At 44.6% G+C, this 27,027-nt stretch overlaps 1 protein-coding gene across 1 annotated transcript in view; it reads right to left on the bottom strand.

The window, feature by feature from the left end:
* Positions 1-773: 773 nt before the first annotated feature.
* The window catches only part of NAA30 (N-alpha-acetyltransferase 30, NatC catalytic subunit), an 88,114-nt gene continuing 61,860 nt past the window's right edge, over positions 774-27,027 (bottom strand). The window contains exons 3-4 of the mRNA XM_033952373.1: positions 20,909-20,964; positions 774-3,134 (exon numbers count right to left, since the gene is read on the bottom strand). Of these exons, the coding sequence (XP_033808264.1) occupies positions 2,997-3,134; positions 20,909-20,964 (194 nt within the window). The 3' untranslated portion in view covers positions 774-2,996. The remainder of the gene's footprint in view (positions 3,135-20,908; positions 20,965-27,027) is intronic.

The following is a 27,027-nucleotide window of genomic DNA, read 5'->3' as shown; positions in this document are numbered from 1 at the left end:
TACATGTTAAAAAAAATAATTCGTTCTGTAGCATAAAATATGCTAAGATGACATAAAAAAAGATAAATTTTTTGTTATTATTTTTATTTAGATACATCTAAAAACATAATTGTTTTTTAAAACAACACACATTTTTTAAATTTAAAGACAGACTAAGTAGAGTCTAATTTTACAGTGAGAGAGGGCAGAGTCTCAGCGGCAAAAACTGGGACTTAACTGTTCATTTTTTTTTTCTAGCATCGGGGAAGCGGCGAGAGTAGCTCCGCCCCCCCCAACGCATCAGCAGTAGGCGCCGGGCCCCTGCGAGCTGACGGTCCGCCACTGCACAGGGAGCCAGGCGGAGAGAGGGCAGTTAAGCGCAGTGCCTGCGCGGAAGGATGCAGCTCGGGCGACTTCGTTGTGTGAAACGAAGTTCGTTGTAGGAAGCAAGACATGAAGTTCGTTGTGCGCAGCGTTCGCTGTGCGAGGCGTTCGTTATGCGAGGCACCACTGTATATATTTTAATTTTGTTCTTAACTTTGTAGTATGTAAACCACTTATTACAGTTTTGTTCAAGTGGTATATCAAATTAAATAAATCCAATGGCTCCAATAACTGCTTTCATACAATAGGAAAGATACCACAAAGAATGGAAAAGCAGTTCCGATTCAATAAAGGAAGATATTCCATGAAGTTTCCCTTGTCTGTAACCCTACAAACTAAATTTTCTGAATTTTTACAAACTAAATGATACCATGAAATTAATACCCACATTCAAAGAAAAAAAATATACATAAACAACTTAATCATAGTTTATTTTGACTGCATCTTACAGCTTACACATTTCACAACCCCACTGTTATGGTTCTCTCCAAAAGATAAAGGACAGCAGAAAAAAAATAATGCAGCAATATTGAGGCATCAAACTGTAGTCCAATTTGGAATATTTCAGAAGATGCCCAGCCAGCTCCTGTTCCCACCGCCAATGAAATTATGCATTTCCATAAACCTGAAAACACATTTTGCATGTTAAATGTATTCTCACATATAGCGATGTCTTTGTGATCAACAGTGGTATGCAGCCCAATTTGGGGAAATTCTGCACTTCTTAAACATAGTAAATTTGATATTTATATATATTTTTTTCACACTGCAATATACATACTCAGTCTGAGATACGTCAGTCAAAGTAGTATAAAGAGCAGAGCTCACTTTTAGATATGAGGGTAATTTTAGCCCAAATGCCTTTGTTTTAATCAGTCAGTGTCGTTAAGGTGAGAGAAGATTCAAAATCCTAACAAAAAAAGCAAATAACTAGTACTGGATTGGATATGAAATACAAATTTTACTTTCTTCAATACTTTCAGAAACAGTTTCAAACATATCCTGTAATGAACTGTGTGTTGGACAGTAGCAACAACTGCAGGACCAATCGAATGAAAACAAATGTGGTCTTTGCAGTCAGCACCCTTCTGCCTGGATGCTGCTACAACAGCACCCTTTCCAACAATTCTTTGGAGGTAGGGTTTACATGTAATTACAGTAATATAAAAACAAACCATACATTAAATCCTAAAACACACAGTAGTAAGGCAAACCTAAATTGTGACTGTTAAACAGCAGAGAAGTGCAGACTTCTAGAGAAGTCAATCTGGTTTCAGGGCTCCATAAAGCTTTTTGAAATCAACTGAAGAAATCAAAGCTTACAGTTTATTTCTCAAATTGAACAATTCTGTTATATATCACAATCTGACAGGAGATGAACATTGTGATAGTGTTAGTAAAATCCATTTGCAAAGGAGGGTTTTGTTCTTGTTTTGACAATGAAGGGATCCCCACTACACCACATACAGTTTGTTTAGAGAAAATGAAAGCCTAGAAGAGGATACACTACACCATGAAATGTATTTCCAAGACCAAAAACTGGGTAGGATTAAAGCATTTGAGAACACGGTGAAGCTAAGCGATGAGAATCTAAATGAGTGAAAAACTGCTCCAACTGTTTTAAAATAGCTGTTCTTCAGAGTTCCTCACATTCCTTTTCATTAAATAAAATCATACCAATTTACAGTAATTCTCTATATATCTTTTAAAATTCCCTCCCTCCTATAAAAGTGCACCTAGAACCAGCATAGATTTGATTTTTGTAATGTCTTGTTTTGTTTTAGCAGCTCCTCAGGGTTTTTCAAAATAGCTTACTTTTCTTGATGTAAGAAAATAATGGTCTTCCAGAGTTTATCACTCTGTCTTGTCTGGGAAAAGTACTCAAATGATAAAAACCTGAAATAATTTATTACCAAACTCAGAACTTAAATAAAAGCAGGGGTTTTTTTTTTCCGCAAAGACAATGACAAAGAAAAGGAAAGAAAGAAAGAAAAAAAGCATGCATTCAAACTAGAAGTGAAGACAAATATACTTATCTATACAGGCATTAGCAGACGCAATCAAATTATTATTACTCATTTTAACACACACCCCACCCTACAATACGATTTTTTTTTTCATTCACTAATCACTGTAGGTACCAATATTTAAGAATGGAAAATTCAATATTGAAAAATAAAACCTAAAATTTAAGATTTTTTTTCTCCAGAAACTATGGCATGTTTTGTATGAAATATTAGTTTGCTTATAGACTTTTATAATCTACATTGGCTTTGTTTTGGAAACCAAATGTTGTGCTCCATGGACAGATTCTTCAATAGAAAGATTCATTTTTGTTATGTTATACAGTCAGTAGCTTGCAAATAAATGAACATCTCTCAGCCATTCTACGGGCACATGTTGCTGATACCAACAGATTTCCTTGCAGTTTAAAACAATCTGTTTTTAATTTAGTACAAATGCGCCATGCCACAGCGCAACAAATATGTGCGACACTCAATGAGACATTGACAAGTAAGAGCTGCATGAAAAAAGCAAAGTCCACCTGCAAAGCAATTCTGGTCAAATTGCACTGCATGCAGAGAGGACTCTGCACCACTGGGAAACTCTTCCTCGATGTGATGTTTCTTCTTCTAGCGCAGCCACAGTTTAAGACGCAATGCATCAACTCCATTTAAATAATATCTGAACAAGCGTTTATCTCGCACAAAGCCAAGATTTTCATAAAGTTTCAAAGCAGACTTGTTTGTGATCTCCGTTTCCAAGACAACCTTTAAGAACAAGAGGGATGAATTTTAATTAGTGAAATTAATCATAACCTAGAAATAGCATTAATGCTATTATATTAAAAGCTCACTCAGGAAAACCCACCTTACGTGAAGTGTTGTTTAGATGACTATAAGGCATTTTGGGTCACAAAGGCTTCTCATAAAATATTATCCTGGGACAAACATTTCAGGCATTTCTTCTTAAGCTATCTCATTATCCTAACTTCAACTCTCTATACAGCAGTGTGAAAAATGTCACCCTTAGATACAAACGAAACCCCCCCCAAACAAATATGTTATGTTATATATGATCTTGTATCCTGCCAAATTCTCACTAAGTGGAGTTTGAGGTGGGTTACAATCAGTTTCAAAAAGAAGACATAGGATTTTGTACAGTAGCTGCTGCTTCCCATTAGTTGCGAATCTGCAGAAGGGTGTGTCACTCCAAAACTCTGAACTCCTCCCTTTCTGTAGTGGAAAACAGTGCCCTCTTCAGGTGGTACCAAAGAAATCAAACTCCACTGAAACAAAGAAAAGAGGAGGAGCACGGGGAAATTCCCCAGCAACAAACCATATTCCATTCTGCTCTGTAACTTATCATAAAGAACAATGAGCGCTTCTAATTCCCTCCTGAAAGCAGTCAGCCGTCCGCTGATATGAGGAGGAGCAGCCATCGCTTTGGAATCATTGTGGCTTCTTGGAGGCCGAACCACTGCAAGAACCTGTGGGTTGTTGGTGCCTATAACTGCCAAATCTCTGTCTGGACACCTGAAAGGTCTTCTGAGAAGAGTAACCGGAGGAAAATTGGTAGGATCCCCTAGAGCTATGAAAATTGTCTCTGCTGCTCCCAGCTGAACGATGACCTTTGCTGTCCAGGAGGGATTTGGGACTGTGATCCGCCACACTGGCCATGAGATCGTCCAGCCCTTTGCCAAAAAGCATCCACCCCTTGAAGGGTAGGTAATCTACTGAGTGGCCTTGGAGGCTCAGTCGCCCACCCATTGTCTGATCCAGAGCAAAAAGAGAATACGAGGAGAGGCTGGCTGGGGAAGCGAGAAACTTCAAAGCGTTCTTCAGATATGTTAAGGGGAAGCAACCGGCGAGGGAGGAAGTAGGGCCGTTGGATGATGGAGGCAGAAAGGGAGTGGTAAAAGAGGTAGCTGACAGGTCACGCGCGAGGACACATCCAATGTACCAGAACCTGAAGAGATCATAAGAGGAGATCAAGAAGAAAAACTGGAGCATATAGAGATAAGCCATGAGGATGTCCTCCAATAGATAGATAGACTGAAAAGTGACAAATCACCGGGACCGGACAGAATCCACCCAAGGGTTCTAAAGAACTAAGAAACGTTACAGCGGAAACTCTACGACAAATTTGTAACCTGTCCTTGAAAACTGGGGAGATCCCGGAGGACTGGAAAATAGCAAATGTCACACCTATCTTTAAAAACGGATCGAGGGGTGACCCGGGGAACTACAGTCCAGTAAGCCTGACTTCAGTTCCGGGCAAGATGATGGAGGCCCTGATAAAGGACAGCATCTGTGAGCACATAGAAAAACATGTACACCTGAAAGTGAGCCAGCATGGCTTCTGCAAGGGAAGATCGTGCCAAACGAACCTACTGCAGTTCATTGAAGGGATAAACAGCCAGATGGATAAAGGAGAACCCGTAGACATCATTTATCTCGACTTCCAAAAAGCCTTTGACAAGGTACCCCATGAGCGGCTTCTTAGGAAACTGTGGAGCCACGGAGTGGAAGGGGACGTACACAGATGGATAAAACACTGGTTGGCAGGCAGGAGCAAAGGGTTGGAGTGAAGGGCCACTACTTGGACTGGCGGAGGGTCACGAGCGGTGTTCCCCAGGGGTTGGTGCTTAGACCGCTGCTGTTCAATGTATTTATAGACGACCTTGAAGCGGGGACGAAGTGTGAAGTCATAAAATTTGCGGACACCAAATTCTGCAGCAGGGTTAGAACTAAGGAAGAATGTGAAGACCTACAAAGGGACCTAAACAAATTGGAAGAGTGGGCAAATAAATGGCAAATGCGCTTTAATATAGAGAAATGCAAGGTCATGCATTTAGGAAAAAGAACCCGATGTTCAGCTACAAAATGGGGGGAGGGGGGATCAGCACTAGGGGATAGTAACTTTGAAAAAGACTTGGGTTTGTTGGTAGATACAACAATGAAATCAATGGCACAATGTGCAGCAGCCTCAAAGAAAGCAAACAGAATGTTGGGTATTATTAGGAAGGGCATTACAACCAGGACAAAGAAAGTCATCATGCCACTGTATCGTGCGATGTTGCGCCCGCATCTGGAGTACTGTGTCCAGTATTGATCGCCGTACCTCAAGAAGGACATGGCGATACTTGAAAGGGTCCAGAGAAGAGCAACGAAATTGATAAAAGGTATGGAAAACCTTTCATACGCAGACAGGTTAGAAAGGCTGGGGCTCTTCTCCCTGGAAAAGCGAAGACTCAGAGGAGACATGATAGAGATTTTCAAGATCATGAAAGGCATAGAGAAGGTAGAAAGGGACAGATTCTTCAGACTATTGGGTACCACAAGTACAAGAGGGCACTCGGAGAAACTGAAAGGGGACAATTTTAGAATCAATGCTAGGAAGTTCTTTTTCACCCAGAGGGTGGTGGACACCTGGAATGCGCTTCCGGAGGTTGTGATAGGACAGAGTACACTACGGGGGTTCAAAGAAGGATTGGATAAATTCCTGAAGGATAGGGGGATTGAGGGATACAGATAGGGGTAGAGATATGTTATAGAAAGAGTATAGACAGAAGATAGGAGGGATTAAAGGGTTTAGGAAAGGATCATCGTACAGGTCATGGGCCTAATGGGCCGCCGTGGGTGCGGACTGCTGGGCGCGATGGACCTCTAGTCTGACCCAGCGGAGGCAATTTCTTATGTTCTTATCTGGCGGGCAGAAATGGAGTAAGCCAAAACCTTACTCAGGACACTGATAAAGAGCATCGGCCAAATAATCTACTCCTTCCTTAATTATGTGGGGTGTACCCCAGCTCCAAGGGACTAGTTTGCAATTTTATAGGACCAGCCTGTGGCATGAAGGAGGCAGCTGCTGCAGCAGCTTTGATACCTAAAAGGGATCCCAAAACACCTACACATGCAGAACAGCCATGTGATAATAGGGGCATGGAAAGAGACTTCCAATCGTCCTAGTACTGCGCTGAACGGTCACTGACACTAGAAGCTGGCATGGTATGAGGCGGAGATACCTGCTTGGGAGATGGATCCCCCTATGGCAGAGTCGATGTACTCACAGGCATAGCAGCACTTTCTGGGCTTGTTAAGTAGGCTTTCCATAAAAGGCCAACAAAATTGGAAAAGCCTTGCACTGGAGGTCTCGAGGACCCCTTCAAGACCCCATACTGGCGAATTAGGGTCTCCTCTGTCACCACATGTTTGCATTTCTCCCCCTCACTACTTGTAGTCTCTGAGCGGGATTCTCTTCCCCACAGGCTTTTAGGAGTTCCAACATCCTCAAGGACTGATCAGAGGCTGAGCCTGAAGCTCCCACCCTTTCCTCCTGCACCCCACGGTACATGGAACATAGTTGCTCCTCAGCCAGTAAATCTACACAACAAAACACAGGAATTGGGGCTAGACTGACTTGAGGCATCCATTACTGATGATCCTTAGACAAAACAAGAGTTTTGAGGCAGAAAAAAGGACTTGAGGGGAGGGTGGAAAAAAAATTTAAGATGGCCACCACCAGAAAATTTGCTCCAAAAACAGCCCATTGGAGCTTAATGGAAAAAAATAGTGAAAAAGGGGTTTGGGAGGTGGGGGAAGCTAACCCCAGAAACCCTCAAAACTCTTTTTTTTCAGACTCCATCTCCCTGATTTTCCCCATAGGGAATACTGGGAGTGGCGTATTTTCACACACATAACGCGTGCGTTATACACGATTTTACAAACCTAGTATAACCATGCGCGTTATATTTGTGAGCGCGTTGTACACATTTGTTTTTACATAGTTCCCCCCCCCGAACGACCGCTCGCACTCGCACCCGCACCCCCAAGGACCGCTCACACCCCCACCCCGAAGGACCGCTCGCACCCCCACAGCCTCCCCCCCATCATGGAGAAGCTGCCTACCGTTGTCCTGCTGCTTCCTCTGCCAGCGGTCCCGCCCCTTCTCTGAGCCCTGCGTCTGTGCTGCTTCCTCTTCCGGCGGTCCCGCCCTTTCTCTGACGTTAGAGAAATGATGGGGGAGTGGGGTGGGGATGCTGTGGGGGTGCGAGCGGTCCTTCGGGGTGGGGGTGCAAGTGCGAGCGGTCCTTCGGGGTGGGGGTGCGGGTGCAAGTGGTCTTTCGGGGTGGGGGTGCGAGCTGTCCTGCGGGGGGGGGGGGGGGGGAATTGGACGTGGGAGGGGGCATCAGGCTTTCAGAGTGGGGACAGGACTTCAAGGGGGAGAGGAGAGTCGGGGCAGGCGAAAGGAGAGTCGGGGCGGCCAGAGGAGAGTCGAGTCGGGCGGCGACGGGAGAGTCGGGGTGGCATGCGCGGTATATAAAAATTTATTGACATAAATTACAGTTTCCTGCGCGCTATACCCGTGTGCGCGTTTTACACGGGTGCGCGGTATATGAGTGAAAATACGGTACTCACCGTGACTTCTGGTGCCTGTCAGCTTGTATCAGCCTGCTTTCAGAGATAGCTCAGCACAAGTCTGTTGATGGAAGTCTTCTGCTAGTTGGGCGGACCCAGACTCTGGACTCCCACCCCTGAAAGTCCACATGACGTGCCGGGCTAAGAAACTTTGCAGTTGGCTCCCTGTTACCCAGAGGATTGTTAAACAGTGGTCCCATAGCTTGCGCTCAAGCCTCTGATAAAATCAGCAGGCAAGCAGCTCCTGAAGTGACCCAAAGCAGGTTAGCTTTACAGATACTCCAAGAGATTGGCCTGGGAGCAGCAGTCCTCCCACATAGGAATGCATCCTTTCCCCGGCAGAGTAAGCCCAAGAAGGGGACCTCCGAGCACCGAAGCCATACAGAAAATTTGAAGACCAATGGCAAAAATACCCCAAAATAACAAAAAAGGAAACAGAGCAGATCAGAACAGAACACACCTGTTCTCTACTGCAGATGTGGAAGGGTTCAGAGTTTTGGAGTAACACCCTTCTGCAATTTCCGACTATTGGGAAGCAACAGCTACTGTACAGAATCCTATGTCTTCGCTACTGAAGGGAGTATTATGGGTAGTAAGAGGTGAACAACCAAGATGGGAAAGGGGCAGGAGGGGGGGAGAACAAAATAAGTAAAGCTTGGTGAAGTAAAGAACATACAGAAGGCATGATAGGGTAAAAAGGAAGGGAATGTGTGTGGGGTAGGCAGGAGTCAGGTGAATGGAGCTGCTGAGCTTCTCGTTTCTTTGAGGCTGGGAGTTTATATCCTGGGGCTACTGAGTCCTTATTATTATGTCTTGGGGGGGGGGGGGAGGAGAATCCTCCCAGCCTCAGAGAAACAGCAAGAGAATTGGTTGCCCCAACTAGTATTGCTCTGGAATTGGAAGGTGATATGTTGGGTCTGTTGAGTCCGTCCATCCTGTTTCTCTAGGGTTGAAGTTTCCCAGCCACAGACAAACAGCAAGAAAAGACTTAACTGCATTCTTTGTATGTTCTTAAGATAGTTTCTACTATGCTATTTATTTTTGTTTTCCTTTTGTATATGAAGTTGTCCATAGTGATTTTCTAAAATGTGCTATCTAAGTATTAAAATGTCATCATCTTTTGAGGGGCACAGAGAGGAGAGATGCTGAACATGGAGGAAAGACAGTGCCACAGAGTGGAGATATGTTGGACATGGGATAAAGAAAGGGACACAAAGGATAAATGGATGATGGGCACAGAAAGAGAAGAAATGTCAAAATGGGCAGCAGACCCTGGAAAAAAAAGACAGAAAAGACGACAGAGGAAAGTATAAACTGGGACCAAAATTATTAGAAAAATGACCAGCCAACTAAGGTAGAAAAAGTAATCTTATTTTCTATGGCATGATTAGAATATGTATTTCTGCCAGAATTGGTGTTTAGACATGAGCAAGAAATATAACAAATAATGCTAACTGTGCTGCTTTTCTAAGCACAGAATGCTAAAAGAAGTAAAGGCCACACTTTGCGTTTAAGTGACTGTGGTTACATTCCTTGCATATTCTGAAGATGGTTTGCACTTGTGTGTCGTTACTATGTGCTATTTATTTTTAGTTTTCATTTGTTACATGCATACAAAAGTGCCTTGATCCAATGGGGGCTAAAATAAAAAATTTTCACAAAAATGGAGAAGTTGCCCATATTGACAAATCAAGTTTCATCTTTTATTCTCTGGGAGAATAAAACAAGGAATCTGACTGGTCATTATGGTACCAGTGAAGATATTTTTCTCCTATTTTTATAAAATAAGCTCCATCGGTAAGTTTCATTTTTACTCAGTCTGTAAGAACACACCAGCTGTCAAGAGGCCAGACAATTTATATGGGAGTGAAATATAAATGTGTCTTGTTCTGAATACCATTTCCAATTAACTGTAGTATATATGTTGCCGCGTTCGATAACTGTTAATAATAAAATGTCCATTTCAAAATATCTGCCGATGGGTGATCTGGATACTCGGTTGATATTGAAGAAGTTGGGAAACACTGCCTTAAAAGGTTAGCAAACTTACAATTTGTTGCTACAAATGTAAAAGAATTATAAACAACTTAATAAAAGAAGAAAATACCTAAACCCATCTCACTTTGTCAATAAATATCATTGAGCCAAACTGAAGTAAATTTTCTCTGCTTAGAAAAGTATTGTGCATGCCCACTGTTAGGCTGTGGTAGTTCTGATTTCTTGTATTATACCAATTTCATGCCTCATCTCTTTCATAATAATGTGCCAACAATGGAGAGGTGTTACAGAAAGGCATACTGCTAGAGGCCAAAGACCATGACCTGAAATCAATGAGATGTGCTGTGACCAATTTTGTGTACACTGGACCTCTTCAGCATCCAACAATGAAGGAAATATGCAGCAAGGGGAGCAGAACAACAAAAGCAGATTTTCATCAAGTTCTACTGTTGACAGAATCAGGGACACTCAGACTCTATATTGGAATTACTGAATCCCCTAAAATGCCTCCTTTTTTGTTTTTGGAGTTAAAAGAAATTCTATTTTTAATGCTGTTTTCCAAATCAATAAGCTAAATGCTGGCAGCAACTTTGCTAACCATTTATAACTTACATGGAGTACCGTATATCCTCAAATATAGGACAAAATTTTTGGACCAAAAAAATGGCCCAAAAATGGGGGGTCTCATCCTATATTTGGGTTATCACCCGACCCCCTCCTGGACTTCATGCAGGCTTCTGGTAGGCTGGAACAGGAGGGATCCCTCTTATCGCCTGTCCCGGCAATCAGAGAGCAGCACGGGGCCAAGCAGGGAGCAAAATAGCTTAGTTATGGTTAGGGTTTAGGGTTAGGGTTCGGCACGGGGCAGGAATGCGGAAAGATTGTTCTTGCTCCATACACCGATGGACCACCAGGGATTAAGATCTGCAAAAAAGGTGCAGGTGGGCAGGCACGCCGGGGGGGAGGGGGGGTTTAAAAAAAATTGTTATGTGGCTGGGATCTCTCCTGTCCCGGCCTACCATTAGACTACCAGAGTGAGGGGGGCTGGGTGCATAGCCGGGAAGGAAGGGAGCTAGGTGCAGAGCCTGGCAGGGAGGGGGCTGGGTGCAGAGCCTTGGAGAGCCTGGTGGGGAAGGAGGCTGGGTGCAGAGCCTTGCAGGGCAGGGAGGGAAGGGGCTGTGTGCAGAACCTGGCAGGGAGGATGCCAATCGCTGCCTGGCTGGGCGGAACTTCCTCTCCAACGGCAGAATTGACGTCGGGGGAATGCTGGTCGGCCCAACGGTGGGAAGCAGAGAACTTGGGGCATCCGCGGCGGTGGCTTTGGGGCCTGTTTCCCCTGATGGTGGCAGCAGTGGCTTTGTGGAGGGTAGGGAGAAAGAAAGAAAGAAAGGGGGCAGGCAGGGAGACAGAAGGGAAACAGAAAAAAAGAAAGGGGGCATCAAGAGAGAAAAAAAGAAAGAAAGGGCAGGGAGAGAGGAAGAAAAAGTTAGGGGAGGGAATGAGGTCTGCAGGAGAGGAAGCATACAGGCTGAAAGAAGGGAAGAAAGATTGGATGCACAGTCAGAAGATGAAAGTGCAACCAGAGACTCATGAAATCACCAGACAAGGTAGGAAAAATGATTTTATTTTAAATTTAGTGATCAAAATGTGTCTGAATTTATATATTCTGTCTATATTTTGCACTATGGCCCCCTTTTACTAAACCACAATAGTGTTTTTTAGCGCAGGGAGCCTATGAGCGTCGAGAGCAGCGCTGGGCATTTAGCGCAGTTCCCTGCGCTAAAAACTGCTATTGTGGTTTAATAAAAAGGAAGGGGGGTATATTTGTCTATTTTTGTATGGTTGTTACTGAGGTGACAATGCATAGAGTCATCTGCCTTGACCTCTTTGAAAAAAACCCAGAATAGGAATGATAATTAACATTTTTTCAGCGTATAGTGTGCTTTGTGTTTTTTAATTTTATTGTTGGTAGATCATTTTGACTTGGTCATTTTAAAGTAGCTCGCAAGCCCAAAAAGTTTGGGCACTCCTGAGCTAGAACGTTGAAGCTGAGTATTTCTATTTTATCCCCCCTTTTACAAAACTGTGGAGCGTTTTTTAGCACCAGCCGTGGTGGTAGCAGCTCTGATGCTCAGAATTCTATGAGCGTCAGAGCTGTTATCACCGTGGCTAAAATCCACACTACAGTTTTGTAAAAGGGGGAGGGGTTAGTTTGTGATGACATATTCTATACTAGGCGAAGGTGTTTTCTGTGTTCTGTGTGTTTGAAAGACATGGTTTTCTGTTAGGATTGACGGTGTAGGATTGATCTGTGCTGGTCTGGCTTGTTTAGTTTTACAATGGGTGTATTGATGTACTGCTCACTGCAATATGTAAGATGCTGCCTTTTCCTAGGTACTCATGTGTGATGTGTGGCTTGTTACTAAAAATCATGTTTTTTGTACAGATGGGGGGGGGGGTGTGCCAAAAAATGATGGGCCCCGGGTGTTACATATGCTAGATACGCCACTGTATGTAAAGATACCAGAAAGCTGGCGAAGCAAAAACTTTAAGTAAATTGTTATTCTTCTAAGTTTTGAGTATTTAACCCTCCCACAATCTCACGGGCACTTGTCCTCCGCGCCTGCTCATAAATTTGTGGAGTATGTAACTTGTCACTCATGCATATTTTTTTTTTGCACACACCTCATCAATCCTTAGAGGGAACATTGGTCTCTTCTTATATTCAGGTCAGCGCCTATCTGCCTCCCTCCTGGACTTGTTACAGGTCTTCTCCAGCCTGCCGAATGACCTGGTGGGCTGGGGGGGGGGGGTAGGTGCAGAGCCTGGCAGGGCAGATGAATATTAACCCCCCCAGCTTATATTTGAGTCAACCTTTTTTCCTCCTTTTGGGGGGAAAAAGGATACACCGACTTATATTCGGATCGTCTTATATTCAAGTGTATACGGTAGTAGGATTCATCTTATAAAAATTCAGAGGCGAGACTGATATACTGTAAATCAAGATTTCATCACATTACATCCTTGTTGGATGATTTACACTGGTTCCCAGTGCAATCTCAAGATTTATTTTAAGATAATGTGTTTAGTTTTTAGGACACTGGAATATCACTGCCCAGAAGGAAGTGTAGTTATTTGCTACTAGGCTTTCCTTCTATATGCAATGTAATATTTAAATCACTTTTTCTCATTCTATTTTATGCTGTGCAATTAATCTTCCAACTGATATTCACTTTTCTCAAAAGCTATTTTTTGCAGAATGGTGAAGACTTATCTATGTATTTTCTAATTTAAGCTTAGAATAGATTTTCCCCCCCATTTCCTGTTAGGTTATTTTGGGCTTATATCCTGCTAAATCTTCCTAAGAGGAATTTGGGGTAGGTTACATCAATAAGTCAAAGTGACATAATCATTGCTATAACAGTCATCGGTACAATTCCAGCAATCTTAAGTAGTGATGCAGTACAATCGGTCCATGTAATAACAGTGGTACAGTTGGTCAGAGTAGTAATAGTAGCAGTCAGTTCAGCTTAGTGACATGCGATCAACATAGATTTCCTCAGTATGCAATATAATACCAAACAAAGAGGAAACGCATGAAAAGGGACACCAATTGGACATAGTCACCTTTTCACACAAAGATATCCCCAAACCCAAAATCCAATACAGCACAGGAGCCTGGGAGAAATGCATATGGTCAGACCATTATATTTGCAATTTTGAGTTAAACTGGCAAAAGAAACACTCATTCGCAAAACACATAAGCCATGCCAGACAGAAAACAATAATCACCAGCAGAAGCACCATATATCCACCAGAATTCTGGACACACTACGAATCATGTCCCAATTCGGAGAAAGAACAAGATTTCCCTACCAGATGGGGAAAGTTCACCACAGAAGTTCTAAACAAAATAGCACCAGCTCAAACTTACAAAAAGTATAAGAGGGATTCAAAAGAATGGTTCGATGCTGAACTACTTGCTCTCAAACAGGAACTCAGAAAACTAGAAAGAATATGGCTGAAATCAGACAATGAGGAAGATAAAAGAAATTGGAAACAATACATGAAAAAATACAAAACTCAGATAAAAGAAAAACGTTCTAAACACTACGCACAAAAAATTGGAGTGGTCAAAATAAATAGCAGAGAGCTGTTCAAATTAGTAAACAGACTAACAGATACTACCCAAGTCCTAAAAAACAAAAACGAACAGATACCATCAGTCAACAGTCTTGCCGCCTATTTCAGTAAAAAAATCTTGGACCAAAAAGCTACAATACCAACACCTTCACACGACTTCGAACCCCAATTCAGGCTACAGGAAAGGGAGTCCATTGTTGACATGACCTAGGATCAATTTGAACCCCAAAATTGGAACAAATTCCTCACCTTATTCAATAAATATGCCAAATTGAATTGCTTACTAGATGAATGCTCTTCCAAGATCATGCAAGCTGCAATACCCAAATTCAAAAGGGATCTATTTAACTGGACAACAACCACTCTTACAAGTGCATCCTACCAAGAAGATAAGGGGCGCATACTGATCACACCCATCCCCAAAGATCAGAAGAACTCAATCGCATTGACGTCCAATTATAGACCCATAGCGAGTACCCCCTTATTCACCAAACTACAGGAAGGGTTGGTCAACCTGGAATTAGTAAATCACTTAGATAAATTCAACCTACTCAATGAACATCAATCTGGGTTTAGAAAAGGATACAGCACAGAGACAGTCCTAGGATCTATCCTTAACCACCTATATGATCTCTTCAGTAAAGGTACCAGTGCCCTGATCTTACAACTGGACTTCAGCAGCGCTTTCGACTTAGTGGATCATGAAATAATGCTGAACTGCCTAGACGCAATGGGCCTCTCGGGAAGCGTTTGGACCTGGTTCCAGGGCTTCTTAACGAAATGATCGTATCAAGTGGTCTACGATGGGAAATATTCTAATTCTTGGAAAAGTCCATCGGGAGTTCCCCAGGGTTCCCCCCTATCTCCCACCTTATTTAACATCTATATTTCTTCCTTAGGCCATCTTCTACAAAAGTTAAACCTAATATACTATATATATGCCGATGACATTTCTATCCTAATCCCAGTGACCAAAGTGACCAATGACACCTCAAAACAAATCTCCCACATCATGACCGAAATAGAACAATGGTGTCTTAATTTTAAACTGAAACTCAACTCATAGCAAGCCCAAAAGACAAAATCAACTCAACAACCATACACTTAAATGGTCATGACCATCTAATATCGAAAACTATAAAAATACTAGGAGTCCCACCTGACCTTGATCGAACACACAAACTCGGTGACCAAAAAATGCTTCCACACACTTTGGAAATTAAAAACCATAAAAATATATTTTGACCCTCCATCTTTTAGACTACTGGTTCAGTCACTGATCCTATCCACCTTAGACTACTGCAATATCATCTACGTGGGTACTCCCAAAAAAACTTTGAGAAAATTAAGGATAGTGCAAAACACGGCCGTCAAACTAATATTCGGACTAAAGAAAAGTGACCACATTAGTCCCTACTATAAACTGCTGCACTGGTTGCCAATTGAGGCATGGACTTTATTCAAGTTTTTCTGTTTTTGCTATAAACTGGTGTGGGGAATGGCCCCAATTTACCTATTACCTCACTTCGAACTTTTCACTCCCACAAGGACAACAAGAAATCGCAACCTCTTTGCCTACCCGAAGATCATAGGTTGCAAATACAGAACCTTTCTGATAGAACTTTTAAGTTTCAAGCTGCCAGACAGCAAACCTGGCTAGGCAACTTCACCGACAAAATCAGGCAGACCTATGGCGCCTTTCGGAAAGAAATCAAGACCGCTCTATTCAATAGATTTATTTCCCAGTCAGACAACGCCCCCCCATCCCAAAACCTTTTCTCTTTACATTGACACTACACTCTTCACAAATGTACTCTGTTCTACTCTTTGACTATTCAGTGTCTCCCTCACCTCCTGTACTCTGTAATTCGCTGACCATCCAGCCCCTTTGATGTAAAATGCTTAAGATTATACTAACCTATTTATAACCTGTAAACACTGATTACTCAGTGACTTCCTACCTGTTCTCACCTTGTAATTCGCTGATTGTACAGCTCTCTTTCATTGTAAACCGCCTAGAAGTTGCAAGATTATGGCAGTATAGAAAAAATAAAGTTATTATTATAATACAGCATGTGTGTTGTATTGCAATTAATTTATTCCTTCCAGGTGTCAGGTGTGTGCTATTTTCACATCTTTATCCTACATGTATGGTTCATAAGAACATAAGAACATAAGCAATGCCTCCACTGGGTCAGACCTGAGGTCCATCGTGCCCAGCAGTCCGCTCACGCGGCGGCCCAACAGGTCCAGGACCTGCGCAGTAATCCTCATCTATACCCCTCTATCTCCTTTTCCCTCAGTATCCCACGATCCCTTTATCCCTCAGGAATCCATCCAATCCCTGTTTGAATCCTTGTACCGTACTCTGCCTGATCACTTCCTCCGGTAGCGCATTCCAAGTGTCCACGACCCTTTGGGTGAAAAAAAACTTCCTTGATTTGTGTATTTTACTTCTAGCCAGGATTTTTGAAATAGCTATGTTTTCAGAGATTTGCAGAACAGAGCGGGTCTCTCTTTTTTTTGCAACTTGGTAGCCAAAGGAGTTATGTTGGCTTTTATATTTTATTCCTTAGAGATGGGAAGGACAGTGTCAGGCGATATGTGTTGCATTGTTCAGTCAATTTGCTGAGCAATTCTGTGAATCTGGGAACACTTTGTGGGGACACTCTGTGTAGGGTCCTGAATGCTTTGCAGCATGTCTTGAATTTGATTTGTTTGTCAACAGAGATCTAATGTAGTTCAAATCAGTAGTAGTGTGTTGTGGTGTGATGTGATCAAATCTCAATTTGTAGAATATGAGTCTTGCTGCAGTGTTTTGTATTAGTTGCAGTCTTCTTTTGCTTCTTCGATAGAGATTATCAATTTTTTTGTGGAAGTGACTCCATGATTATGGCCAAATAAACTGTGTGGAAACCCCCCCCCAAGAAGTGCAGAATAATACATCTATAGAGATCTTACAAAGATTGTGACCCCATTTAGGATCTCGACCCAGTTTTGGAAGCAGTGATCTAGCACAGTGTTTTTCAACCTTTATACACCCGTGGACAGGCAGAAATAAAAGAATTATTTTGTGGACCGGCAAACTACTAAAACTAAAATTTTTAAACCCTATTTCAGCCCCATCTCCTCGAGCTCAGTCCCCGCAAATCATCTGATCCCATTCGCACAAGCCTCAGTTATGATTTTATATTGAATGTATTTTATTAAAGTATGAAAGAAACAATATTCTGTACAATTGTCATTTTATAAATACAAATAATACAGAGCAAGGATCAACAAAACCCCTGTCTCTCCTCCCCTTCACATATATCCTCTCTACTATCAAGAAAACTGAACAAGCCAAATTATTACAGAATGCTACACAGAAATATCATGCTAACAGAATACTGCAGCCACATATGACAGGGATAGTGTTAGGGGAGTGCCCCCTGGTCCGAGAGAGCCCTAAGCCAGCTGGAAGCTAAAGAAGCACTGCCTGGGCTTTGCAGTCCCCAGTTATGTCTAACACCAGCTCTAGCAGGATCTATATTTCAAATCTGATATATTCTAATCACAAAATAGAAATAAAAATATTTTTTTCTACCTTTTGTCATCTCTGGTTTCTGCTTTCATCTTCTTTTCACTCTCTTCCTTCCAGCATCTGCACTCACTGTCTCTTCAATCCAGCATCTGCTCCTTCCATCCACTGTCTGCCCTCTCCCCCTTCCATCCAGCCTGTACCCCCTCTCTCCTTTTTACATGATTCATTCCAGCTTCACTGCTCTCTTCATTTTTATCTCTCCTACACCAGATCTAGCATCGTTGTCCCTCTCTGCTTATTTCTCTGCTGTCCCCTTCCCATCATCAATCTCTCTATTTTCTCATGCCTGTCTCTCCACTTCCCCTCCTCTAATCTCCCTGCCAGCTGTTTACTTCCTTTTTTCCTTCTCCCTTTCCTCCTCCTCATCCAGCAGTAACTCTCTTCCCTTCCTCCCCTCCCAGCAGCATCTCTCCTTCTCCCCCTCCAGGTCCAGTAGCAGCTGTCCCTTTTTCCCCTTACCCAGAAGCTTCCCAGACTCCTTTCTCTCCTCCTCTCCCAGCAGCATCTCTCCTTCTCCTTCCCTCCAGTTCCAGTAGCAGCTGTCTCTTTTTTCCCCTTGCCCAGCAGCTTCCCAGACTCCTTTCCCTCCTCCTCTCCCAGTAGCATCTCTCCTTCTCCTTCCCTCCAGGTCCAGTAGCAGCTGTCTCTTTTTTCCCTTGCCCAGCAGCTTCCCAGCCACCAACAGTGGCTTTCTCCCCTCCCAGCAGCTTTCCTTACTTTCCAGCATAGCGATTCATGAAGGCAGCCTCGGGTCCTTTGTTGGGTCGCGCCGCCTCTGAAGAAAGAGGAAGTTGCATCATCAGAGACAGCCGCGATTCAGCAAAAGCCCAAGGCTGCCTTTGTGAATTGCGCTGGCAAGTAAGGAGAGCTGCAGAGGAGAGAAAGCCACTGTTGGAGGTTCCCCATGACCTCTCCGGCCCAGTGCGGACCAGCTGAAAATAACTCGATCTTGCCGGCCCTGCACGGACCGGCAGGAAATTGAAGTTAATCAATCTCGCTGGCCCTGTGCGGAGCGGCAGAAATTTCCTGCAGACTGGCACCAATCTGCGGACCAGCGGTTGAAGAACAGTGATCTAGCACTTCCAAGTTTATTATTTCTTATATATATCATCTATCAAAATTTATCTAGACGGTTTACAATCATTAAAAAAAATTTAAGAGTTAAAAAAGAAAAAGAAAGAAACCACCAAAAAATAAATTCTACCACATAATTAAATATATTACTTGAGATTGACATGACAGGGGAGGAAGGTACAAGAGGAGGTAAAAAAAATACATCGAGATAAAAAATATATAAAGGAGGGAGGGGGATGGATAGAACATTATGAGTTAATTCGTCTCTAAAGAGGTGTTTGGAGTTGAAAATCTGAAATGAAATTTATTCCAGGGAATGAAAAGTGCTCCTGGATTAGGTATTGTAAGCATCCTTGAATAAAAAAGTTTTGAGTGTTGTCCTGAATAATGTGAGAGAGGACTCTAATTTTATATGTAGGGGAAGTGTTCCAGAGTAAGGGCGCTATGACTGAGAAGATGGATTTTCTGGTGTCATAGAAGATTTCTCAGATGGAGGGGACAACAAGCAAATCTTGTTAATTTGAGCGTAGTGCACGGGTTGATACGCAGGGGATTAAATATTTGTCTAGAAAGGTAGGAATATGGTGTTTGATTTTATAGGTAGGAAGTAGAATTTTGAATGCGATGCGGTGAGGGATTGGAAGCCAGTGGGCATCACGTAGAAGCGGAGTGATGTGGTTGAATTTTTTTGCATGGTAGATAAGTTTAACGGCGGTATTTTGTAAGATTTGTAGTCTGCGTATCTCTTTTTGATTTATACCCTGGTAGAGGGTATTACAGTAATCGATGTTGGAAATGATTAGGGAGTGGATGAGAATATTTACTAAACTATACTAAACTAAACTAAACCTTAAGTTTATATACCGCATCCTCTCCATGGAAGTGGAGCTCGGCACGGTTTACAAGAACTTAAAATATAAGAGAAAGGAAAAGGTTTACATGAGCTTATATATAGAATGGAAGAGTAAGGGGGAAAATAGAATTACATGTTAGAGAAGGGCCAAGTTTTCAGTTGCTTGCGGAATAGTTGGAGAGAGCCCAGGTTCCGCAGCGGGATAGTAAGGTCGTTCCAGAGGTCTGTGATTTTGAAGAGAAGAGATTTTCCCAGTTTACCTGCATAGAGAATACCGCGTAGAGAGGGGAAGGATAGTTTATATCTTTGGGCGGGTCTGGTGGAGTCAGGACTTGAGGAGTTAAAGGATAGTGGGATTAGGGGAGGAAGGATGCCGTGAATGATCTTAAAAGCCAGGCAGGAGCATTTGAAATGGATTCTGGAAATCACTGGGAGCCAGTGATGATTGGACAGGAGTGGGGAGACATGGTCAGATTTGCGTTTTGCAAAGATCAACTTGGCTGCAGTATTGTAAAATATCAAATGAGTTTTAACTTGTTGAAGCATGTACTGCCTACCGAGCTGATTAAAGTGTAAAGTGAGGTTTGATCCAAAATGATTCTGAGTATTTTTACCTTAGTGTCTAATTGAACCGGAGAGGAGTCTATCTCGATAGGATCAGCTAGACAGTCGGTATCTGAGGTTGGAAACAGTACGCATTTTGTTTTGTTGATATTTAATGATAACATATTCTGTTGAAGCCATGAATTAATTTTAATCAGTTTGGAGTTGATTTCTGAGATATCTAATTTATTGCTTGGATTGAGGGGGTGAAGTAATTGTATATCGTCAGCATAGGCGAAACAGGTAAATCCTATTGATTGAGCTAGTGTAAGAAGGGGAGACAGAAAAACATTGAATAAGAGTGGAGACAGTATGGAGCCTTGAGGGATACCATGTTGCTGAGGGATATTAGATGAGGTGAAGTTATTGAAGCATACTTTGAATTCGCCAGTGGCCCAGTACTTCTGACCTGCTCTTCCTGGTGTCTCTCTCTCCATATGCAAGTCACAGTTTCAGAACCCCTGTGTTCTGTATGGTTCATGCAGTTAATCTGAAATCATGAATTGCAATGAAGAAGCAACAGTGATAGGAGGAGACAGTGCTGGGCTGCTCGCTGACTTGACTAAGCCATAATGTGGAGAGAAGATGGTGATGGAGAAGAACCAGTAAAATGGGAGAGTGGACCTTTAATTATCCACAAGGAGCTTTGTCCTGTCCCGTCCCATCCCATCCTCTACTAGATATATCAGGAAATTGCTATAGGAGAAGGCGATTTAAGCTGCTGAGATACGCTTGAAACCTTTATACTTATTTGCCTTCGTCACACCTGTCATCTAGCAGATGGACAGAGGAAACACAGATATACAAAAGTTACTCTGTATAAAGAAAAAACAGATACAGTTTTTGATATATCAAATATCTGATACTTACTTCATCACAATCACCTTCAACCATAGCATATATAGCTTTCTTTACCAGATTTGTACCTGAAATACAGAATTTGAAAATGTTTACATTAAAAAAAAAAGGAAAGAAATAGAAAATCTAAACAGAACTCACTCCCTGGGTATTTGCCGCAATTTAAAGAGGCAATGAAGATCCATTTATTTCTGCAAGCTTTTCCTAACATAAAGATTATGTTATTTTATTAGGTCTTATGTTTTTATCATTTATTATGCATTTGGTTTTACTTGTGAATAATTTAGGTGTAGGCAGGTTATACAGTTTTATAACAAAATATCAACATTTACAGAATTAAAATTGTGACCATCTCTGCGGAAAGGTGACTAAAGTCTCCAGAAAAAATAAGAATTACAGAAAGCCGCTCTAAAATATTTTGGATCTACTACTTAATTGTGAATGTCTCTGGGAAAAGATGACTTATGTTTACTATAAAATTACAGAACAGTGATTCTTCTATGACATAACCGCTGACAATCTCACTCCTCTTACATGTTTATCCTTTTGTCTTTCAAAGAAAAGGCAAGACAGGGAAGCAACAAATGTTCTTACAGATTTGCAAAAACAATGTCCCTTTTTAAACTGTTTATATTTTGCCTTGTTATAGGGAGCAGGAGCTGACAGTTTCCTTATAAACTCCTTATTCTGGAGGCAATTTCTTCTACAAGTCTAATTCTGCTTCCCCCATTCCTTTATTCACTGGATTCCACTTTCTTCAAAATAAGAACATTACATAATTAATAAGATTATAAATGCTCCTGCCTTGATTTTCCACAGTGAGGCCTTTATCAAGACCAGCCTGAAGAAAGGCAAGAATCACCGAGATCAGAGTCGAATAAGGCTCCACCTGGTCCCGAGTGCACCAATGTTTGAAAGCCTTCCATGCCTTAGCATAAGCAGAAACTGTAGATGACTTCTTAGACTTGAGAAGAGTGTCAAAACCACATCAAAATAGCCTTTGTGTTCTAAGGCTGTGCGCGTTCAGGAGCCATGCCTTAAGAGCAAAGCATCCTGGGTCCTCCATGCAGACCGGACCCTGCGTAAGCAGATCTGGATGGGCACTCAGCTGAAGGTCGTGATCCTTGCAAAGAAGCAACAGATCTGCATACCATGGTCTGCGAGGCCAATCTGGAGCCACTAGGAGGATGCGGTCCAGAAGGACCACGATCTGCTGAATGACCCCTATCATGGAGTCATGAATGACACCCTATCATGGAGAACAGGAAAAGCAATGTTACTTACCGTAACAGTTGTTATCCAGGGACAGCAGGCAGCTATTCTCACTAGTGGGTGATGTCATCAGACAGAGCCCCGGTACGGACGTCTCACAAGCACGTGTTGCTTGTAGAAACTTAAAGTTTCTAGATGCCCGCACCGCGCATGCGCCGGTGCCTTCCTACCCGGAGATCCGGGCGTGTCTCCTCAGTTCAGGTAGCTAGCCTGAGAAGCCAACCCAGGGGAGGTGGGTGGGACGTGAGAATAGCTGCCTGCTGTCCCTGGATAACAACTGTTACGGTAAGTAACATTGCTTTATCCCAGGACAAGCAGGCAGGTATTCTCACTAGTGGGTGACCTCCAAGCTAACCTCAGTGGGATGGAGGGGGAGTTGGCGACTTAAGAGAATAAATTTTTCAATACTGTTTGGCCAAACTGTCCATCCCGTCTGGAGAGGGTATCCAGACAATAATGTGAGGTGAATGTGTGAACCGAGGACCAGGTGGCAGCCTTGCAAATTTCCTCGATTGGTGTTGATCTGAGGAATGCTACTGAGGCTGCCATTGCTCTGACCTTATGGGCTGTGACCTTACAAGGAAGTGATAATCCAGCCTGGGCATAGCAGAAAGAGATACAAGCCGCCATCCAATTAGAGATGGTGCGCTTTGATACGGGTCTTCCCAACTTGTTAGGATCGAAGGAGACAAAAAGTTGAGGAGTGGTTCTGTGTGGCTTGGTGCGATCCAGGTAGAAAGCCAAGGCACGTTTGCAGTCTAGAGTGTGAAGGGCCGATTCTCCGTGGTGAGAATGAGGCTTAGGGAAGAATACTGGAAGTACAATGGATTGGTTGAGATGAAATTCGGAGACCACCTTAGGCAGGAATTTCGGGTGAGTGCGGAGTACCACCTTGTCATGGTGGAATACTGTGAATGGTGGGTCCGCCATCAATGCCTGGAGTTCGCTGACTCTGCGAGCGGACGTAAGGGCTACAAGGAAAAGCACTTTCCAGGTGAGATACTTCAGAGGGGCCCTGTTGAGTGGTTCAAACGGGGGCTTCATGAGGTGGGAAAGGACTACATTGAGGTCCCAAACTACTGGGGGTGGTTTGAGAGGAGGGTTAACATGGAAGAGTCCTTTCATAAATCTGGCGACCACCGGATGGGCCGAGAGGGGTTTCCCTTGTAGAGGCTGGTGGAACGCCGCAATGGCGCTCAGGTGGACTCGTATGGATGTGGACTTGAGCCCAGATTGAGATAGGTGTAGGAGATAGTCCAGCACGGAGGATAAGGAAGCTCGCTGAGGTTCCTTTGACTTAGAAACGCACCATGAGGAGAATCTGGTCCATTTCTGGGAGTAGCATTGTCGAGTGGCGGGCTTCCTGGAAGCTTCCAAGACCTCCCTCACTTCTTGTGAGAATTGGTGAGGGGTTACGTTGAGAGGAACCAAGCTGTCAGGTGGAGAGACTGCAGGTTGGGATGAAGTAGTGATCCTTGATGTTGAGTAAGTAGTGAAGGAAACACTGGAAGTGGTACTGGTTCCCTGCTGCTGAGTTGGAGTAGGAGGGAGAACCAAGGTTGTCTGGGCCACCGAGGAGCTATTAGAATCATGGTGGCCCGTTCGAGTTTCAGCTTGACCAGAGTCTTCTGGATCAGCGGGAATGGTGGGAACGCATATAGAAATCGTTTCCCCCAGTTCAGTAGAAAAGCATCTGCCTCGAGGCGATGAGGGGTGTAGATCCTGGAGCAAAACTGAGGCAGTTTGGCGTTGTGGGGAGCCGCGAAGAGGTCTATCTGAGGCGTCCCCCATTGCGTGAAGATTTGGTGAAGGGGGTTGGAATGGAGAGTCCATTCGTGCGGTTGTAGCAGACGGCTTAGTTTGTCTGCTAAGACGTTGTTCTCCCCCTGGATGTATACTGCTCTGAGTAGGGCGTTGTGGCGCACCGCCCAGTCCCAGACTCGTAGAGCTTCCTGGCAAAGGAGGGCCGAGCCCGTGCCTCCTTGCTTGTTGATATAATACATGGCGGCCTGATTGTCTGTGCGAATGAGGATTACCATGTCGTGGAGTAGGTGTTGGAAAGCTTGGAGCGCATTGAAGATGGCTCTGAGTTCCAATAGATTGATTTGGTGTAGTCTTTCCGCACTGGTCCAGAATCCCTGGGTGCGGAGACCCTCCAGGTGGGCCCCCCATGCGTAATTCGACGAATCGGTTGTGAGAACTTTCTGATGGGGGGGAGAGTGCATCAGCAAACCTCTGGATAGATTCGAAGAGGTCATCCACCAAAGTAGAGACTGCCGAAGAGCAGGTGTGACTACGATGCGTTTGGATAGTGGATCGGATGTCTGATTCCACTGCGATGCCAGGGTCCACTGGGGGATCCTGAGGTGGAGTCTGGCAAAGGGTGTCACGTGTACTGTGGAGGCCATATGGCCCAGGAGCACCATCAGTTGTCTCGCCGGTAGGGTTTGGCGAGTAGCCACCGACTGGCAGAGATGAAGAAGAGACTCCATGCGTTGCCGAGGCAGGAATGCTCGGAGTCGGGTGGTGTCCAGGACCGCTCCGATGAAGGGGAGGGACTGGGTGGGTTGTAGATGAGACTTGGAGAAGTTGATCTCGAAGCCCAAATTCTGGAGGAAGTAGGTTGTAGCCAAGGCCGCCGAAGTGACCTCTGGGGCTGACGGGGCCTTGATGAGCCAGTCGTCGAGGTATGGGAACACCTGTAGACCCCTGTCCCGGAGTGCTGCGGCCACTACCACCAGGCACTTTGTGAAGACTCTGGGGGACGAAGATAGGCCGAATGGTAGCACTCGATACTGTAGGTGCAGATTTCCCACCCGAAATCTGAGGAACTTTCGGGAGGCCGGGTGAATGGGGATGTGAGTGTAGGCCTCCTTGAGATCCAGGGAGCATAACCAGTCGTTCTGCTCGAGGAGGGGGTATAGAGAAGCCAAAGTCAACATGCGAAACTTCTCTTTGACCAGGAACTTGTTGAGGGCCCGAAGGTCTAAAATGGGTCGCAGGTCGCCCGTTTTCTTCGGGACGAGGAAGTACCGGGAGTAAAACCCTCGGTTCAATTGGTCTGACGGGACCGGCTCGACAGCCCGAAGCTGAAGTAAGGTTTGGACTTCCTGAAGAAGAAGGGCGGTCTGCGTCGAGCTTGAAGGATACTCTCTTGGAGGATGGTCCGGGGGGACCCGGTGGAATTGAAGAGAGTATCCTTCTCTTATGATGGAGAGGACCCATAGGTCCGTGGTTATGGCCTCCCATCGGTGGTAAAAAAGATGGAGGCGGCCCCCTATGGGAGAGGCCGAGGTTATGCTCCCGGGAGGGGCGTCAAAAGGGCTGGGGAGCCTTAGGTACAGCCGGTGGCTGAAGTTTTTGCTGAGACTTCTGGGGAGGTTGTCTCTTCGCAGGCTGTCTCGCAGCAGGCGTTTGTCTGGGCATGTAACGCCGCTGGTAAATCAGGGGTGGCCTGGAAGGTCGAGACTGTTGAGGTTTGGGTTTGGGCCGCAGGATGGATTGAAAGGATTTTTCATGATCCGACAGCTTCTTGGTAACAGTTTCGATAGACTCGTCGAACAGGTCAGCTCCAGCACATGGTACGTTGGCGAGTCTGTCCTGTAGGTTGGGATCCATATCGATAGTACGGAGCCATGCCAGGCGACGCATAGCTACCGCGCTTGCGGCGGCGCGTGCCGAGAGTTCGAATGCATCGAAGGAGGATTGCATCAGCTGGAGGCGTAATTGGGAGAGGGAGGCTACCACTTCCTCGAACTCGAATCGAGCTTGGTTGTCTATGAACGGAGTGAACTTGCGGAGCACCGGCAAGAAGAACTCCAGATAGGAAGAGAAAAAGAAGTTGTAGTTCAGCACCCGTGACGCCATCATGGAGTTTTGGTAGAATTTTCTACCAAATTTATCCATCGTTCTCCCCTCTCGGCCCGGTGGTACAGAGGCGTAGACCTGGGAGGGATGAGAGCGTTTAAGAGAGGACTCGACCAGTAGGGATTGGTGGGAGAGCTGAGGGCCCTCGAACCCTTTATGGTGCACGATGCGGTATCGAGCATCGAGTTTGCTGGGGATAGCCGGTATGGAATACGGCGTCTCGAAGCACTGCATGAAGGTCTGGTCCAGTAATTTATGCAAGGGGAGCCGAAGCGACTCCGTTGGAGGGTTAGGTAAATGCATGGTGTCCAGATACTCTTTGGAGTATCTGGAGCCCGTGTCAAGGGTCACATCCAGATCATCCGCCATTTGTCGGAGGAATGATGAGAAGGACAATTGTTCCGCCAGCGTCGGTCTGTGGGACGGGCTGGAGGAGGATGAGGCCTCCAGGTCCGTGGACATCGGGGAGTGACAAGGAGAATCGGGTACCGGTGTCTCCTCGTACTCCGGGCCCCTCGGAGGGGACACCTCTGATGAGGAGTATCCCCTACGTTGCAGTTTTTTCTGCGGTGACACCTCCGAATGGCGTGAGGAGTGCCAGGATGAGTGTCTCGATCGGTGCCCGTCTCGGTGGCGGGACGGGGATCGGGATCGTCTGTGCATCGCATGGTCTCTCGAGGCCCCCAAGTGGATAGGGCTGGAAGCGGTGGATCGTAACTGGGTTTGCGATGCGGGTTCTTGCGATGCTACCCAAGTCTGGTAAGGAGTACGGAAGAACTCTTCCTGACTATGCCCAGGGCTTCGAGTATCGATCGGAGGTCTGGTCCCATGTTGGCGCGGAGGCGTAATGGGTTCTAATGGCGGCATATCGGTAAGCGAGGCTTGCCGCGTGGGCATCGCCGCCCTCCCCCGTTCGTCCTCGTCGGTTGTCGAGGTCGAACGGTGTGGGGGAGGGGGAGGGGGCGGACCGCCCCTTTGGATCGGTGCCGGGA

Source organism: Geotrypetes seraphini, chromosome 7 (assembly GCF_902459505.1).
Source record: "Geotrypetes seraphini chromosome 7, aGeoSer1.1, whole genome shotgun sequence".
Classification (NCBI taxonomy): domain Eukaryota; kingdom Metazoa; phylum Chordata; class Amphibia; order Gymnophiona; family Dermophiidae; genus Geotrypetes; species Geotrypetes seraphini.
This window is presented reverse-complemented; position numbering and strand designations above follow the sequence as displayed.